A 20,125-nucleotide genomic window follows, 5' to 3' on the forward strand; every position below is an offset into this window, starting at 1 on the left:
TTTTCTTGCATCTGCCACAAAAGCCCGAGCACCTTACTGCATTTCTTGCTGAGATTAAAAAACAAAACAAACTGGGGGATGGTGCTCAACAGATATTTCTTCACAATTTTCATTGCACTCAATTTTCATTGAGTAAGAAATATGAGTCTGCCAAGCTGCCTGTTGAACTATCTGCTGCAGCTTAACTGCAGCAAGAAAACAGTAATCCTATTGTGCTCCTACAGCAGTCTCCTGGGAAGCAGAAGGCATTGAAATTACTGAGCAGTTGTCTTGTCCCTTCCTCACCTGCCTTTGTAGCTGTAAATATAGTTTCTGCCTATAAATAACAGTTTGCTGCACCTTTAAGCATGTTCCCTAACAAGAGGAGGTGATTTACTGAGGTGATAAGCTGTAACTAATACTAGGGTATCATAATAGGTAAATAGATTAGCACTGGGCTTCTCTGTATTTTGCTTTCCAGGGAGTCCACTGGCTCATTCATTCATTGTAGATGCTTACTACAGCACTTTGCAATACATCGAGTTAAATCAGTTCCAGGATTGTAGCTATTGATGGTTGTATGTATAAAGCTAATGAAATGCATTAGTGAATCTATCGGATAGCATTTATTGTTTAGGATCTCTTCTTTTCTCCCTCAACATCTCTCCCCAATAAAAGGGTTATAATGGGCAGAAGCCATTATTCAGTACCATGATTATGTATTTTGAAATGCATCATCATTTTGTTTTGTGGTTTTGAATGATGTGAAGTACAGTTGGATCATTTGCAGCAAGGTGTTAAAAACCAAATATGCATTCTGGATTTCATCCATGGATTCCCCATCTTGGATTAATTACTTTTACATTCTTAAGAGTCTGGCTTTTCTGGAGACTATGGATCTTTAATTAGCCAAAACTATTGTTTATCTGTTCTGTGTTAATGACCTAAGCCAAGGCTGCCCTCAGGGCAGATAGTGATGTGTTCTTCAGTCCGGAGCATCCGTTGTCTGTGTAACAGGTGATCGCTCTGGGCTGAGTCAGGACCACTAAACTCATTTTACTAATTAAATTGTACGAGTCTTTCAACCTTTGAACACTGATGCGGAAGCATACATTTTACCCATGAGCCCTTCCTGTTCTGTCATTCCTCAAATAATTTCTCTGTTCTTTCCAAACAGGCTGCTTCCTTTTCCCATTTCTCCTGCACCACCTAGTGACCAGTCAGGAACGTGACTGTCTGTTTTTGGTCATGTCAGCGCATATGTAGGCACTTGCAATGACTGTGCTACATCCTGGGTCCACATGAACTTGCATAGCACTTTCTAAGATCATAGTTATCAATATTTTATTAAAATACTTTTGAAAAACATGTTTTTAATTTCAAGACAATGATTGATCACTTATAATTATGCAATACTTTGATCAAATACACCGGAGTATGTTGGGTGGAAACAATATTGCACTGTGGGCAACGTATCAGTATAAAGGGGGCCTAAGAAGATAGGAACAATATTAAGGGATGTTGCCAACGCTCAAGATTTTTTTATCACAGGTCTTGAGATATGGAGTGTTTTTCTTTAAAGCTCCAGATTCTAGACTCAAGTGATTGTACAAAAATCTCAGTGTTTTTGTAAGTTTGTAGCCCACATGACTGCAGAGAGATGTTATTCAAGTGTCTCTTAAAAGTCAGAAGGAAATTAAAAGATTAAAAGAACACCACATGTGTGTCTATATATATATATATATATAATGTTTTTAAAACATTCTTCATGATTTTTTGAGGCTTAACTCATTTAAATATGAGGGTTTGGCAATAGTGGATCTTAAATATGCAAAAGGCTATAAAATGGATGTAATAGGACGTGATTTTAATATTGAGGAGAGGCGATATGGGCCAAACTCTGCCTTCAGGTATGCACATGGGAAGGCATCATGTGGCACTATATTTGTAAGTCCCCCCTGGAAGAATGAAAGAAAGACAATAGGGCTAGATGGCAGGAGCTGACACTATTGAAAGTACCTTTCCTAACTTTCAGATATATTTTTCTCACTTTTTCAACAACTCCTTGGCTGCTTGTAAATGAAACCGCTCCCTTTTTTTTAAAACTGATTCCATTTTTCTCCATTTCACAAACATACAGGCCTGTTGCTATGGGGTTTGGTGTTGGGTTGCTCCTGTCATCCAATTTAGCAAGCTAGCATTAATTTGTTTTAATAAAAATAGTGAAATCCTTAAAATAAAATAATCACATGAAGAATTATACAGGTTTTACAAAAGAGAAGTAGGTCAAATATTGTGCCAATCAACCGTGAGACTGTCCCTTTAAGCAAAAGAAATGGGGAATACACCAAAACCATCATTTGATTGCCTGTATATGCTGCTTTGGTATGAGCTGGCAAAGCCTGTGTGACTGAGTATTGGGGGGAAATGTCAATTTTAGTATTTTAATCAGAATATCCTTTATATTTGGGTTGGGGGTGGGGATGTGGAGGTATAAAGAATTCCTATTCTACCCTTGCAAACATTGACTTTTTATTTTAACAAGCAAGCTACATTATTATATTCAAGGGGCATTGTAGCAATGCAGCATAGGAACACAATTTAAATCAATCATTAAACTGCAGCAGAAAGAGGCTGTGAGAAGTAGTGTGGATGGTCCATCTGCAAAATCTGTGTTCCTGTATTACAAGAAGGAGGGGTTAGAGGGCGGTGGGAGAGAAAAAGCAGCTGCTTGGCTGTTCTCTGAGAGGGAGAGACTGACTGTTGACACCATCTGTAGTTGTCCTTTGTGCTTGCTTCTTTATCTGTTCATTATAGTGATGCTGAATTTCTCTTGCTTTGAGTTTAAATGAGTTGAGATGTGCCTAATACTGTCAGCACAAAAAGCTGAAACTACGTACACTAAAGATGAATAGTGTAATCTGTAAATTCATTTTCATCTTACTTGAATAGTCACAGGAAGTAATGTTCTTCAGAATCCAGCTGTACCAGATGCTTGTATGGCGCATTTCATCTCACCATACTAAGTGCAAACCAGTATAAGAGCGGGGTGGGGGGAGGTTGCAACATTTGAGACAGACAATGGTAAAATCGCTGAGGGTATGTCTACACTGCAATGTAAGCCCAGGATTTGAACTCAGGCTGAAGCCTAACCCCTCTTCAGTCTACACAAAAATTGCACTAACCCCGGGCTTGGACCCCAGGTCCAAGGATCCCACTGTGTTGGAAGGTCCAAACCTGAGTCAAACCGAGACCCAGAGTTCAAGACCAATTGCTTTGCTGTGAAGACACAACCCCACTGGACTCATGATATGGGAGTCCACCAAAAGAACCCCACTGGCCGACTTTCTTTGTCCTCTGGACAGTAAAGTTTTCCCACACTGCATCACAAACACAATGCTAGAGTGACCACATTTTGGGAGAGTGCTTGGGAGTCTGGGATACAGGTGGTTGGACTCAGGCCTGCCTAATGCAATGTAGATCCTCAGGCTGGGACCCAAGGGTTCTGCAGTTCCTAATCTAGGGTTACAAATGAATGTAGATGCTCAAGTCCTAGGTTAACAAATCCAGGATCGGCTACCTCAAGTTCCAATTACCCAGGGCTTACATTGCAGTGTAGGCATACCCAGGGTGTTTTGTCTCCCTCGCTTTGATGGAGATAACGGTGATTTAACATTTTTAGAGACAGTTCTGAACTGGTATGTTTTCATTCAGTGCATGAACACAAATAATTATTATACATGGTACATGACTGGGAACTGTCCCAGGAGAGGAAAGGTTAAACCTCTCAATAATGAGCAGTGAGATGGGGATGAGTACATTTGTTATGTTTTATACCTTCAAATTCTTACTTTCCAAAAATGTGAGTCATTTCCTGATAATTTGTAGCATGTAACTGTCTCCCTTATCTCAAAAGCCTGGCCATTATCTGACATTACATTTCACCTTTACAAATGTGTGCATTTGATATTAGTAATAATAATAATAATAACTCATTAATATCTTACCTTCCCTCCCTACTCAATGCGATGTTATCTCATTTCCATTGCAAATTATTTGGCCAGGAGTTAACTCTGTTTTTTTCAAAGCAGGTACTAGCTTTTGTTTGCAGATTCATGTCCTCAAATCCATTAGGCGGCTGCTTTTTATCTTTATTTGTCAAGCGCTTATGTGTGTGCACTAGGAACAGCTTCCTCCTCACATCAAAGCCACATTTAAGATGGACGGTTTCCATTCGACACCATAGTAATTACAATCAGCTGTGGAAGTGCTCAGCATCCGCTATTATTCTGACATGGCTGCATTTACAGCTCAGCAGAACACTTTGTTCATTTTTCTCAGAACTCAAGTAGCCATAGTGTGCATGAGGAAACTATGTTAGGCAGTGATTTTTATCTGCAGGCAGCATGAAAAAGGGGTGAGGGGAAGACCCTTTGTCACTGGCACATAAGTAATAACATGCCAGGGATAAAAGGTGAGTATAATTTGATCAAATGCTTGTTGACAGATTCCTTGGCTAATAGAGAAGCAGCTTAGAATGACACTCATTGCTAGAACATTTTGGCACAGAGCTCAGTGAGAATGCTTTCTATAGGCTAGATGTGATGCTAACAATTTCAGAGAAACCATATTTAGTTATATAAAGAAGCAGTATCCCCTTCTTGTCACAGAAGGACTCTAAAGCACCTCCCGAAGTACCATTATCGACCTTGCATGTGGTAAATACAAAGAAATTACTACATCCTCAATACCCTGATGTGTGTTTACTTTTCTTTAATAGTATTGCTTTTATTAAATATTTCTCTGGTATGGCCAGTTGATTTTTTTTTTTCATTTCTAGTGTTTTTATATAGAGACATATTTTTCTGAGTTCCTGTCAAAATCTGGTAATCTTACACTTTTCACAGTGTAACTTTCCAATTACATCCTTTGAAATGGTTCCGATAATTATCAATTACACCACTTTTGAGTGTATAATGGAAGAAGGTGAGGTCCCTTTTAAATGACCTGTCCCATTATTTCTGTGGCAGTTGCAGATGTTTAGTGCCTCTGAAAATCAGGCCACTTATTTAGGTGCCTAAGGCCCCAATTCATCCAAGTGTGTAAGCATGTGCTGATGTGTGAATATATGAGTAGTCCCATTGACCAAAGGAATATTTACGTACTTAAAGTTTGGCATATGTTTAGGTGTTTTGCTGAATTAGGCCCCAAATATGGATCCAGGTGTCTAACTTTAAGCACCAAAGTTTGAATATCTTGGCCGTTCTGTTTTGTAAGCTCATTCACAGTTGGGGTAGGTAATATAAAGTTGCAAATTAAATCCAACACCTGATTTTTCTTTTGTAATCTGTGTCTTCTGCAATAAAATTTAATACAAAGGAATTGCAATATTGTCAATTGTATGGAATGATACTATTTTAGTTATGCAAGAAGGCAAAGAACAGCCATCACAATAAATCATATATAAGACTGGCTAAATTAAGAAATGCTGATTGTGACGAGTATCTCTAATAAACTAAATCCAAACTAGAATAACTAGCAGAACTAAAACTATCATCCGCTGCCTATTAACATTAGCGATGGAAGGGGATGTGGGAGACTAGAAAGAAATCTTGATTTCTCTTGCTCCCCTCTCTTCTTATCTACCAATGATCTCGTCCCTGTTTCTTCCCATAGTTTTCCCCCTTTTAGTGTAACAACATATACTTCATATGATGGTAGTGGCTCATGGGGAAAGTTTTCAGAACTGGGGTGTGTCCATTCAGTTAGTGACTAATGTGGTTAAAATATCCTTTATCTCAACACAGCTATACTCTTCATTGAGTTGTACACCTTCATTTTGTTCTGTTTGCACAGCGCTGCTTTCGTCGTGGTGTGAGGAGTTGGGACGGCTCTTGCTGCTTCGTCACCAGAAAAGCCGGCAAAACGATCCTCCCGGGAAGCTACCCATGCAACCCCCCATGAACTCTATGAGCTCCATGAAACCCACGCTCTCTCATAGGTGAGTCACACAAGCCTGCTATTACGAGAGTAGATGCATATACAAATTCATGACAGTGAGAAATCTTTTAACTGAAATGCTTATTGCCATGACAAATTGGGAGGAACTAGTTGAGAATTTGCAAGTGGAAGGCAGCTTGCGTGAAAGTGATAATGAGATGGTAGAGTTCATGATTCTAACAACTGGTAGGAGGGAAAATAGCAGAATAAAGATAATGGATTTCAAGAAGGCAGACTTGGCCAAATTCAGGGAGTTGGTAGGAAAGATCCCATGGGAAGCAAGTCGAAGCGGAAAAACAGTTTGAGAGAGTTGGCAGTTTTTCAAAGAGATATTATTAAGGACACAAAAGCACACTATCCCACTGCATAGGAAAAATAGGAAGTATGGCTTAACCAGGAGAGCTTCAATTATTTGAAACTCAAAGAAGAGTTCTACAAAAAGTGGAAACTAGGTCAGATTACAAAGAACAAAAGCATGCAGGGATAAAATTAGAAAGGGCAAGGCACCAAATGAGATTAAACTAGCTAGAGACATAAAGGGTAACAAAGGGTAAGAAAACATTCTACAAATACGTTAGAAGCAGGAGGAAGACCAAGGACAAGGTAGGCCCATTACTCAATGAGCGGGGAAAGACAATAATATAAAATATGGAAATTGCGGAAGTGCTAAATGCCGTTCTTGTTTCAGTTTTAACCAAAGAGGTTAGTAGAGATCAGACGTCTAACATAGTGAACACTAGGGAAAATGAAGTCACATCTGAGTCTAAAACAAGGAAAGAAGAAGCTAAAAATTATTTAGACAAGTTAGCTGTCTTTGAGTTGCTAGGGCCTGATAAAATCCTAGAATACTCAGGGAGCTGACTCGGGAGATATCTGAGCCATTAGCAATTATCTTTGAAAATTCTTGGAAGGGTGGAGAGATTCCAGGGGACTGTAAGAGGGAAAATATAGTGCCAATCTATATAAAGAGGAATAAGGACAACCCAGGGAATTACAGACCGGTCAGCTTACCTTCAGTCCCCGGAAAGATAATGGAGCAAATAAGCAAGCAAGCAAGATGTTAAGTAGCAGTCAACATGGATTTGTCAAGAACAAATCATGTCAAACCAAGCTAACAGCTTTCTTTGACAGGGTAACAAGCTTTGTGGATGGGGGAAAGCGGTAGATGTGGTATATCTTGACTTTCATAAAGCTTTTGATACTGTCTTGCATGACCTTCTCATAAACAAACTAGGAAAATGCAACCTAGATGGAGCTACTATAAGGTGGGTGCCTAACTGGTTGTAAAACCATTCCCAGAGAGTAGTTATCAGTGGTTCACGGTCAACCTGGAAGGGCATATTGAGTGAGTTCCCGCAGGGATCAGTCCTGGGTCCAGTTCTGTTCAATAACTTCATAAATGACTTTGATAATAGCAGAGAAAGTACACTTACAAAGTTTGTGGATGATACCAAGCTGGGAGAGGTTGCAAGTAGTTTCGAGAAGAGGATTAAAATTCAAAATGATCGGGCCAAATTGAAGAAATGGTCTGAAGTAAATAGGATTAACTTCAATCAGGACATATGCAAAGTGCTACACTTAAGAAGGAACAATCAATTGCACACATACAAAATGGGAAATGACTGCCCAGGAGGGAGTACTGTGGAAAGGGATCTGGGAGTTACAGTGGATCACAAGCTAAATATGAGTCAGCAGTTTAACTCTGTTGCAAAAAAGGCAACAATCATACTGTGATTTATCAGCAGGAGTGTTGTAAGCAAGACACGAGAAGTAATTCAGCTCTATTCCGCACTGAAAAGGCCTCAACTGGAGTATTGTGTCCAGTTCTGGGCCACATTTCAGGAAAGATGTGGACAAATTGGAGAAAGTCCAGAAGAGAGCAACAACAATGATTAAAGGTCTAGAAAACATAACCTATGAGGGAAGATTGAAAAACTTGGGTTTGTTTAGTCTGGAGAAGAGAAGACTGAGGGAGGACGTAACAGTTTTCAAATACATAAAAGGTTGCCACAAGGAGGAGGGTAGAAAGTTGTTCTCCTTAACGTCTGAGGATAGGACAAAAAGCAATGGGTTTAAATTTTTATCACGGTAGCTAAGCACAGGAAAAAATTTCCTCGCAGATTGTGGAATCTCCATCATTGGGGGTTTTTAAGAACAGATTAGACAAACACCTCTTGAGAATGGTCTAGTTGTTACATAGTCCTGCCTTGAGTGCTGGGGGCTGGACTAGATCACCTATTGAGGTCCATTCCAGTCCTCCACTTTTATGATTCTGTAACGAAGAATAGCTAGATTGGTTCATTCACCGATTGGAACTAGAGATACCAGCACATACTAAATTTTCTAAGCTAAATTTTCAGTATTGCTAACTACCCAGTACGTGGTGATGTGACTTTTCTATTTCCCAACTTGAGTTCAGGTTTAGCAAAGCAGTGTGTAATTGACCCCCTGAGACATCAAGCCTTAAGCCCCACCCTAAGGAGGCAAACTGTACTGACATTAATTAAAACAACACTGCTGTGCATCACTCATCAGATTTTTTCCCATGGAATATTTAAAGAACACTGCATTTTCTCTGGCCTGCAAACATTTTATTGAAGGTTTTTTTCTTTTAGGTTCCATGGTGATGGTTACATTAGAAATATCTGTATAGATTAGAGTAGATTGGATGTTGCATCAAGATGGTAATATTTATGGGGTTAATCAGGGAAATGAGAACCTTCACTGCACTCTAATGTCATCAGTCAGGAGAAATTCATAAAACAGTTATCACATTTGAATGGAAAAGTGAGCCCCAAGGATTGTCTGAGAAGAGACTAAAGCATGCAGGATTTGAAACCTCTAGTTCCCAGCTAGCTGGGGGAAGAGCAGTGGCATTACTTCAGGTCAATGAGAGATTGGGAGAATTTGTGTAGGCTACATCAGACATTGGAACTGCATCCCTTATGTTTCTGTTTTTATTTATTTTTAACATCACAAACCAAAAATAATTTCTACAGCTGCTCTGTTTATAACCAAAATGTAGGAAACTTTTATTATTAAACCATTATAACACTGTACGCTAAGTCAAATTGCCATTTAAATTCTTCATGTCCTTACACCGTGGTAAGACCTAAACAATACATTCTGAACTTTGGGTCAGACTATGATCTGTTTTGCGAGAGTACCTGGAATTGACTCCACTTTATGCCAGTGTGTTTGGCTCTGTATTTTGAGGTTTGGGTTTCTGTGTTTTTCTTTTGTTTTTGTCTTGGTATATTTCTGTTTCATTAATGGAAAAAATATGGAAGCTACACATCATTTACTAAAAGTAATACCCCTTATTCTAATATAACTGATTTTAGTGATATCTGTGGCTCAACTGCTTCTTTTCTAATTTAGTTTATGAAATGATCTGGATCAAATACTTAATTACATTAGTTTGATGAAAACAAATTTCTTACTAGAAAACCCCTTTGATTCTAAAAATAATAGTTGATGTGCTGCTGTTTGGACTTTAAATAAACTACTGTCCTCTTTTCATCATCCAAGATGAAATCAGATGGGGAGTCTGCATAGTAACACACTCTTATTGGGACCCAGAGGGGCTAGTTTGTAGAGCTAGGGAAAGACAGAATGGTCCAGTGTTTCGGGCACTGGTATGGGACTTGGGACACCTGAGTTCAATTCCCTGTTCCACAACAGACTTGTTGTGTGACCTTGGGCAAGTCGCTTCTTTTTTCTGTGACTCAGTTCCCCATCTGTAAAATGAAGATAATAGCACTGCCCTACCTCCCAAGAGTGTTGTGAGGATAAATACATTAAATCTTGTGACGATCTCAAATAGTACAGTAATGGAGACCATATGAGTAGCTAAGAGAGATAGCAAAGGCAATCAACAATAATCTTTTATGGCTGTTGTCTAGTGAACCAGTCCATTATGTATCAGTGTAAATAATATATCCTGTCAAAGCCTAGATTTAGATTCTAAGATTGTTAGGTCTTGAAATACCTGACTGACTTGTGTCACAGTTCCTGAGTTGCACCTCTGACCCCTTTGTGGCCTCTCTGAGGGCATCCCACTTAAGTCTTAGGCCTCTAGCTGTCACCTTTCTCAGGCAAAGTCCTGCAACACTCTCCCTGTAGACCACGGAGTTAGTCTATAATTCCTTCTGCAATTCACAGTGAACACCTTAGCAAGTCTGACTTCAGTTCAGCATCTCCCGTCCTGTTCTCTCAGAGGCAATGACCAGGGTTATCCGGTGCTTTATAAAGCAACTATTATTTGTTCCTAACATAAGCATTACAGAGAAAACTTATCTTAAAACCCGTAAACAGCTTACCAGGCAGACATCCCTCTCCCACCTGGAGACCCTGGCAGGGTTCAGAGTCCTTCAGACCCCTTCCACAGGGTCTGTCCCTGTTGGTCTCAGCATGTCCATTCTTATATTGGGTGAGAGTGACCACCCTCTCTATGTCAGGCTGGTGACTTTACACCGTTCTCCTTTCTTTGTGTGTCAGGTCTTTTAAACCAGATTACACTAGTATATGCAGTTGCCCCCAGGGGTTGAGGTTACTGTCCTAGGAATTTGTATCCCCCCCCCCCCCCCGGCAGTGATTTTTTTGTTCCCCTAGGAAAGTCCAGTAACTCCTCCATGGGGCTAGAATAAAATCCCTAGCCCATACTGATACATCTAATGTTTATAAAATCAATTGTAGTCTTTGGGTATTCCATGTACCCATAATAGGTCACTGCCTGGGCTAACGCATACCCTCCAGTTATGTTCACAAGTGGGCATATCCAATTTCAGTTGAACCCCACATTTCTCTCTCTTTCTCCTGGAATACAGCCTTGAAAAAAAAAAGCTTTAATTTGGCTGGTACTATGAAGTAAATCCCAAATCAGAGTAGTCCAATGCTGTGATGTCCCTCTGGAAACAACACTTCTGTGGCATATCTTCTCGTACTAGTGCAATTTAACAAAATGGCACGCAGCAGTCTCTGAGGCCCGTTGGGTATTTGTATCATCACTTCAGAATGTGCATTCGTTTCAGCTCTAAATTGGACCCTAATCTGACCACTGTAAATTTTATATCAGATGGCAGGACAGATATAGCTGATTTGCAACTGCCTCGGAGTCCTTGCTGAGATTGTACATTTCCATGATTGTTCTTCAGTGAACTCATAAAACAGAAATTAAGTATAGAGTGGGGATTTACTGGGTTGTTTTTTGGTTTGGGGGTTTTTGGGGGTTGGGGTTTTTTTGGCCTTTTTAAAAAGAGGACCAACGGCAACCATGAAGTCCTCCCTCACGGATACAAAGTCAAACTGGGTTGAGGAGGCAGTTTTTGAATCCAGATTAGGTTCTGGTTTGGATTTGAGGTTACATAGATGCTAAGGTTGAAAAAACTTAACTCGGTGCCAAAATCTCACAAGCCATTTTTATGAGATTTTGTCTGCATCCAAACCAGAATAATGCTTGTTCAAGCTTTGGGACTTAATGCCACAAGAAATTAGTGAATCCAAGTGCTTCATAAGGTTCATAAAAGTATTAGATATTTACTTGCATAATGAGAGCACCCACAGTTACATTATTTAGGATTTAAAAAGGAACGCTAATCTTCATGCTTCAGGGCATAAACCAACCACTAAATTGTTTCTGATCAAGAAGAAACGTTTTCTATAGGTAGGTTATCACAAATTATTCATTATGGACCTTCTTGAACCTTCTTCTTTAGCATCTTGGGATGGCCACTGTCTAATATTTGATACAGGTCTCAGACAGACAAGATTTAATATGGCAGTTCCTATGTTCTTTCAACTGGAAAATGGGCTATATCCATGAGAGTCTGGTTCCAAGGATTCCTATCTGAAGCACCTTACATATACAGATTCATAGATCCCAAGGCCAGAAGGGACCATTACAATCATCTAGTCCTGTCTAACACAGCCCATAGAACTTCCCCAAATAATTCCTAATTCTTTTAGAAAAACATTCAATCTTGATTTAAAAATCATCAGTGGTGGAGAATACACCACGACCCTTGGTAAATTGTCCCTTTGTTTGATTACCCTCTGTGTTAAAAATTTACATCTTATTTCCAGTCTGAATTTGTCTAGCTTTACCTTCCATTCATTGGATTGTGTGATACCTTTCTCTGCTAGATTGAAGAGCCCATTATTAAATATTTGTTTCCCATGTAGATACTCACAGACTGTAACCAAGTCATCCCTTAACCTTCTTGTCATTAAACTAAATTGATTGAGCTCCCTGATTCTATCACTATTAGGTATGTTTTCTAATCTTTTAATCATTCTCACGGCTCTTCTCTGAACCCTTTCCAATTTATCCACATCCTTCTTGAATTTTGGGTATCAGAACTGGACACAGTATTCCAGCAGCAGTAGCACAGTATCAAACACAGAGGTAAAATAACTTCTCTACTCCTACTCGAGATTCCCCTTTTTATGCATCTCAGGATCACAGTAGCCCTTTTGGCCACAGCATCACACTGGTAGCTGGCTATCCACCACAATCCCCAAATCTTTTTCAGAGTCACTGTATCCCAGGATAGAGTCCCCCATCATGTAAGTATGGCCTTCATTCTTTGTTCCTAGTTGTACACATTTACATTTAGCCATATTAAAGCACATAATGTTTGTCTGAGCCCAGTTTACCATGCGATCCATATCGGTTTGACCTGTCCTCTTCATTATTTACCATTCCTCCAAATTTTGTGTCATCTACAAACTTTATCTGTGGTGATTTTATGTTTTCTTCCAGGTCATTGATACAAATGTTACAGTGTAGAGCCAAGAACCAGTCCCATCCAGGACCCCACTGAAAACACAGCTGTTCAATGACTATTCCCCATTTACAATTATATTTGGAGACCTATCAGTTATCCAGTTTTTAATCCATTTAATGTGTGCCATAGTTTTTTAATCAAAATGCATGGTACCAAGTCCAAATACTTTACAGAAGTCTAACTCTATTACGTCAACACTATCATCTTTATCAATCAAACTTGTGATCTCATTAAAAAATATCAAGTTAGTCTGACAGGATCTGTTTTCCATAAACCCATGTTGATTTGAATTAATTATGTTCCCCTCCTTTAATTCTTTATTAATAGAGTCCCATATCAGCCGCTCCATTATCTTGCCTGGGCTTGATGTCAGATTGACAGGCCTATAAACAGGTCATTCCATTTACCCTTTAAAAAAATGTCTACAACATTAGTTTTCTTCCAGTCTTCTGGAACTTTCCCAGTGCTCCAAGACTTATTGAAAATTAACCTTAATGGTCCAGCGAGCTCTTCTTGTAAAACTCTTGAATGCCAGTCATATTCACCTACTGATTTAAAAAAGTCTAACTTTAATAGCTTCTGTTTAACAAACTCCAGAGATACTAGTGGCATAGAAAGAGTGTCATCACTATATGATGAGACTATATAATGTTTTTCCCCAAATACATGACAAAAATATTTATTGAACACTTAGCCTTTTCTGCATTATTATTGATAAGTCTACCACTTACGTCTACTAATCGACTAATACCATTGTCACGGTTCTTTTTGTTCCTAATATGTTTTAAAAACTCCTTCTCATTCCTTAACTATGCTGGTCATAGATTTCTCCTTGTGTCCCTTGGCTTCCCTTATCAATTTTCTACAGTTCCTAACTTCTGATTTATATTCAGTGCTATCAACTTCCCCATTCTTCCATTTGTAATATATTTTATTGCTTAAATTTGCCTTTGCTTCCCCTCTAAACCAGGTTGGTTTTTTAACTAGTACAGCCTTCTTCTGGGATTTTGGGGTTTTGGAGATATAATAAAGCTTTTTTAAACGATTCCCAATGATCATTCACATTTTTTTTATTAAATTCTTCCTTCCAGCTGATCTGGATCAGTTGTTTTCAGCTTTGGGAAATTAGCCCTGTTAAAGCACCAAGTATATACTGGTCTGGAATTTATTCTGCTTGCTTATTATAAATATGATCAAGTCATGATCTATTGTACCTAAGCTACCATTATTTTTTCGTTGTGTGATCTGTTCCTCTTTTAGACAAGCTCTAATAAAGAATTCTTCCATGTTGGCTGCAACACTTTTGAGTTAGGAGATTGTCATCTATAATGTTTAGGAATTCCAAGGATGTTTTAATACTGGCATCATGAGACCTCCAGCCTATGTCACTCAAATTTAAATCCCCCATTATCATACAGCTTTTTTTTTGCCCTGTACCTTATAGATGCATAAGGAAGCAATCATCCTGTTCCCTAGTGTGATTTTATGGTCTGTAGCATATGCCAACTAATACCCTATCTTGTGTTTTTATCTGTTAAGATGTTGAATCAAAACATTCAAGATAATTTTCATCTGAATTATCAGTGACTTATACATGCACATGAATGTCAAAGGAACTCAGGGGCAAGATTCCAGGTTTGTCCGATTCCTAGTGTATAGTCCTACTGTTTTTTGAAAGCTTAAGCTGGGTTGGTGAAGAGTTGAAATGACTAGTCCAAGAGGGCTCTGGCAGTAATATTTCAGGTCAAACACAGGGCAAAGGGAAGGAGAAAGCAAGGCTGAAAGTTTCTTGTGTTAAAAGGTATATATTTGGATGGTTTTAGCATTGGCTTCTGGTTGTGTGGTTCTGAGCACACAGAACCCGAAAATCCCTCTATGCTTGGGTTTTTCATAAATACAGAATGTTGTCTTTTAAAGATTAGAGGCGATTATTTGCTAAGTCTGTTGCATACAAGCCAAACAGTTCAATAAAATAAAGACTTCAGTTTGAAAAAAGACATGCTTTTGGTTTAACATGGAAATGTGGTTAGATTGTAAGTTCCTTGTGGCAGGAATTGTCATCTGTGTTTTATGCAGGATTGAGATATCTGTTGGCTCTTAAATAACTCATTTGATATTTCAGTAAACACAATGTGGTGCAGTAGTTAGTGCAAAACTGGATAATAAACACATGAATTTTGTTCCCAACACTATTAATGGTTAATGAAAATCCACCCCTGAGCAGAGCACCAACATGAGACCTGTCCATATCACTTAAGTCCCAAATTAGCCCTCCTGTGAGAGTTTAAGTGGAATTTAGCACATAATCCTGGGGTTGGCCCTCAGCATAGGGTAAATTTCGTACTGTGTGACTGTGGGCAAGTGACATACACTATAGTTTCCCAATCTGTGCTAACATGTATAACAACACATACTTATCACACAAGGTAGTTGAGTTTTAATTAATATTTGTAGAGTACTTAAAGATCCTGGGGGAATGGTGCTGTGTAAATACAAATTATTATTATTACAGTATCTTCCTCTTATTTTGATCAAGTCTATACTTACCGCATTTATTGAATTAAGTGGTTTACCTTGTTCTACACGGACCTTATTAAGCCCAGCTTTAAATGGGCACAGCTTTCTTCGATGTGTGTGGGACTACATGTTACTGCTGCTTGTGATGAGTTTGACTCTGTACAAGTGCCAGGGTGCATATTACAGATTGTACAGTGCATATCTATGATTACACTGTCAATAACAATGTCTGAAAACACACAGCTGGCTGCTGTAGTCTCATATGTTACCATGAGTCTTCCTTTGGTTCTTTTTATCTTCTGTCTCATTTTGAATTTTGGCCTTCCATATTAATTAAATGGCAGCTTTCTTATAGCCAGGGATTGAATTATAATAATGCCTGCTTAGAGCAATCAAAATTGATTGAAATAAAGGGATACAGCTATTTTTTAATACAAATGATTTGGTTCTGGAGGTTGTGATAAAATTAAACTGACATTCAAATTAACCAGTAATTCAGTTAGGTTTTAGGCACTTTATTTCTTAATTATCATTATTATTTTTTGTCTAAGCCATGGCTTCAAAATAGTTTTAAGGTAGGTAGCGTGGTGGTGGTTTTTTCCATTTTAAATGTAGCCAGTAATGGAAGTATTTTGTAAGGAGGTGTTTGTGGCTTGTTGGAGATAATTCTGCAGCTAAATTTTTTGTGTGCACTTAGGGTCCTGCCCTGTGCATAGTTTGTTAAGTTCAGATGTCATCAAGTTCCAGAGTATTGATGGAGTCATTTCTGAAGCAACTGGAGAGCCTGCCTCCATCACTATCTCTGGCAGTTTTGACTAACAATGAAGATAGCTGCTTTAATCACTTTCCAAGTCCAGTAATTTTAAAAGTAGAAGCAGTGGAACAGAGGCCATTTTTTGGTGAAAACAAACCTTTCTATATTATGTAAACCTCTGTTCTAAGAGTTTGGGTACTTTCCACACCTAGCTTGGGCTTGAAACATGGGGAAAATCTACACAAATGCGGCATTGCTAAGAGAAAACATCTGCAGGCTTTCAAAGCATTTCCATCTTTTTGTGAGGAAAATGTGAACAGGACTAACAGATGGTGAATGCTTAATTTAAAGGAATATGTCCAGTAAGGCAACCTATGCTACTCCTGATTCTGCAAGAGCGGGGGTGGGGGTTGTTATCATGTGGGGAGGTGGTGGAATGCACCATCAGAAGGAAATAGATTAAAGAAAAGTTCAGAGTCCAAAATCTGTTGGGTTCTGTATGATAAATCCTTGATTGAGTAGTAAGACTTTAGGAAAGCATTGCGGTGCCTAGTGTTCGTTTGCTTAAAACTGTGGTAAAAGTGGCCACTCGTGCCTGAAAACTTTGTACAGAAGAGGTTGTGATGTGATTGTTAGGAAATGATTTCCCAAAATGTTCTGTGCAGCCTTCCCTTTGCTCAACATGCTGCTCTCTAAATGAGGTGTTACTGATAGAAATGGTTGTTGCTTTGATAGTTATTTAAAGATCTTTCTGAAGTGATGGAAACCCAGACACTTGATTAGCATCACATTCTTGCTTGAAAACCCAGAAGTGACAGGACTCTGAATGGAAAGTGAATTTTCCAATCTAGCTTCATTTTCAAATCTAAGTGAAGTGCAAAAAGTAAAAATAATTAATTAATTAATTAAAAAATAAAATTTTTTAAAAAGTATAAATAGTAGAAAGTACATTTGTTTCTTAGAATTCTTCGTTAATACTCTAATGAAGTGGTTCTCAAATTTTTGTACTGGTCACCCCTTTCACATAGTAATCCTCTGAGTGTGACCCCCCCTTATAAATTAACAACTCTTTTTAATATATTTAACACCATTATAAATGCTGGGGGCAAAGCGGGGTCTGGGGTGGGGGCTGACAGCTTGTGACACCCCCCCCATGTAATAACCTCATGACCCCCTGAGTGGTCCCAGCCCCCAGTTTGAGACCCCCCTGCTCTAATGTTAGTAGTAACACCTATGAGAATTTTAATGATTTTTATCCTGATACCTTCTCTTTAAAAAAAATACCTGTAATTAATTCCCTTCGATGAAAATATGAATCTCCTCAATGACCCTAGCTAATAAGTTACCTCAGTTGAAGTGGAAATTATAAAAGGAGTAAATTCCTGATCTATGACTCTGTTCAAAAATTAAAAAAAAAAAAATTCTCATACACTTGGGTCTCAAGTTTCAGTAAATTTCAGAGTGGGAAGAAAGGGAAGTAGTCACTAATAATTGAAGTGATGGATAGTGTTTCTAATGGTTCCCCTAAATTAAAGTGGGTAGGAACTCTAGCTAAAATCACTGCCTGTGTTTCATTAGTGATAACAACAAAGACTCTGTTCAATAGACAGAGCACATCAATAACCTGTACAGATGTATCTGTGAAATTAATTAGATACTGACAATGCCTTTAATGGGTATTGGTTATTTCTTCAAATAAAGAGGCTGTTAAAAGAGTGAGGAAAAACACATTAGCCAAGGGAGCTGCTTCAATTTGCTCATATCCCACCATGCTAAGTAAAGAATTCAGGGAAGGTGCAGTAATCCTGTTCATGCTCTTATTTACCATTTACCATGTCAAAGGAGATATGATGTGATAGTTTGTTTGCCACTGTCATTGTTTCAAAGCAATAGCATTTTCCAAATAATTTTGACAGGTATTAAATACTTCTGTGAACATTTCTCAGACATGTCCTTTACATGCCATGAAGTTTAGTCACACCAGAACAGTGAAGTTGTATTTGCATAGGGAAGGCTTTCCCCCACATCCCCCTTCCCCCTCACCCGCCTTTGAACCACCCCAGTACAGTCACCCTGGCTAATCTGAACCTCTGTATTAACACAACATACACACATCCCTGATCACTGTGGAAGCACTATGCTGTGTTTGTTTTGCAAGACTACTAAGGACTTAGTCCACAGACTGCATCTCAGGGTAAAACAAAGGAAAATCCATCCACACGTTTTACTTAATTACTTTGCTTCATTCTAAAAGCTCAGTCTCTTCCACTGGGCATGGACCAATTTGTTCTGTCCTAGAAATTGAAATTAAAAAAAAAATCATTCAGTGGTTCCGATCAAAAGGCACAAGCTGCTCATTCAGTAATTTCTTTCTATTCAGACGTGTTCAGGTATCTGAACTGCAAATCGATCAGTCCCTGAACTCGCGTCTAAAATTCAAATTCAAAACCAAGCTAATCTCATTGTGACTTTTCCATCGCAAATAATTCATCAGTTCCAGTAGGGTTTTGGTTTTTTGTTTTTAAAGAAAGCAATTTTTCTGCTTTTTTTGGGAGAGTAAATTAGCTTCATCTGTAATCTCAGAAATGCAATTCCATCAAACCCTCCTGGTTGCTGCTGCACCTTCTCTGTGAGTCAGACTCTCTGCAGATCTTCCAGTAGTCTTATTTCTGTGCATCTCCCCCACCCGCTGTCTCAGAGGCAAAAGCAGAAGTGGAATCTGCTCACGCTTTCAGCGGTTCCTTCCTGGGTTGTTGTAGCAGTCGCTGACCTCCAGGCATTATGAATAAACAGCAAAGCTGGGAACAAAAGGAGTCTTCTGGCTGCCATTATCTCACATTAACATAGCAGACGCGCTGCGGTGTGAACAATGCGAGTCTCATTCTCCGATAATCAGCGAGTACCCAGGCATTTGGATTACCAAGGCAACAGGCAATGGTAGAATACTGGGTGGGTGTGTTGTTGGTTTTTTTTTTTTTTTTTTTTATTGCAAAGGAGCAATCGGATATGGAATCCCAGGTATATTGATAAACCAGAGCAAAATGAATGCCTTGCAACTGACTGGGGGGGAAACTGAGGAATTGGTTTTGCATTCTGTCACATGTGAGATAAATGAGACATGGGTCTCTCTGTACTATGAAAGGCAATAAAAATTAAACTGCGTTTGTCAAGCTGAAAATGTTCTTAAGATATTTTTCAACATCTTAGAAAAGGTAACAGGTGGCATATTAATAACAGGGCCATTAGTGGTGGAATTTGTAACTGTAATCTGTGACTGTGATAGCACATTGCATGGTCTACTTGTATAACAATAGACAGAATTGGATGTGATGCTTTAATCTTTCTTCTTTAATCAGAATGAATGCTGTAGTCCCACAATGTCATATGGTGATAACCCCATCCAGCTTCTTTTTGATGCAGGGAGTGTGTTTGTTTCTTAACTGCATAGCTTTGATGTCATTTGTTCTACACAACCAGAAATAAGTTGCATATAGCTGTGTATGTTTGCATGCACATGTGTCTAGACATGTGGAATATTTAATATAACAGGACTCTGTATGTAGTTTATACTCAGGCTGAGAAACGTGAATTTATTTATAAGGGAAATACTCGGGCCTGATTCATATTCAGATATAGAGAGTCAGATCCCAATGCCCTAACTCAAGTTGAGTAGTGTCTTACTATGCAAGTAACCACAATGAGACTGCTTGTGGTATAAGATGCAACTCAGCATGAGTAAGTGTATCCCTGTCTGCCCTGTAGAAAGCCAAATGTGAAATGGAAGGCGGTTTTCCCACCCAATGCGATACATAAGCTGTGTAGGCCTCACAGGCTCGGGCCATTGCACATTTCAAAGAAAAAATGTTCAAGTCACACTGCATCCAGAGATGCTATCCTCCCCCGACCTCCAGGTTTAATTTTGCAGTGTTAAACATCCACCAGATTCCACCCCAAGAATAGCTGAAGTTCAGTAGCGATGGTGGCTAATGAACATCTGTGTGCACGTGGTGGTGTTAGCCATGTGCTAAATTACAGAGCCATGTTATGAACTGCATTTATCATGCACATGTCACCTGCCTTCTGCCTA

At 38.9% G+C, this 20,125-nt stretch overlaps 1 protein-coding gene across 15 annotated transcripts in view; it reads left to right on the plus strand.

Moving 5' to 3' along the window:
• ZMIZ1 (zinc finger MIZ-type containing 1) overlaps positions 1–20,125 on the plus strand; it is a 470,647-nt gene that overhangs the window by 399,960 nt on the left and 50,562 nt on the right. For all 15 annotated transcript variants that reach the window (XM_084633918.1, XM_084633910.1, XM_084633912.1 and 12 more), the window contains one exon: positions 5,836–5,980. In XM_084633918.1, the coding sequence (XP_084490044.1) occupies positions 5,836–5,980 (145 nt within the window). The remainder of the gene's footprint in view (positions 1–5,835; positions 5,981–20,125) is intronic.

This window comes from Lepidochelys olivacea (genome assembly GCF_965140295.1).
Source record: "Lepidochelys olivacea isolate rLepOli2 genome assembly, chromosome: 7".
NCBI lineage: Eukaryota > Metazoa > Chordata > Testudines > Cheloniidae > Lepidochelys > Lepidochelys olivacea.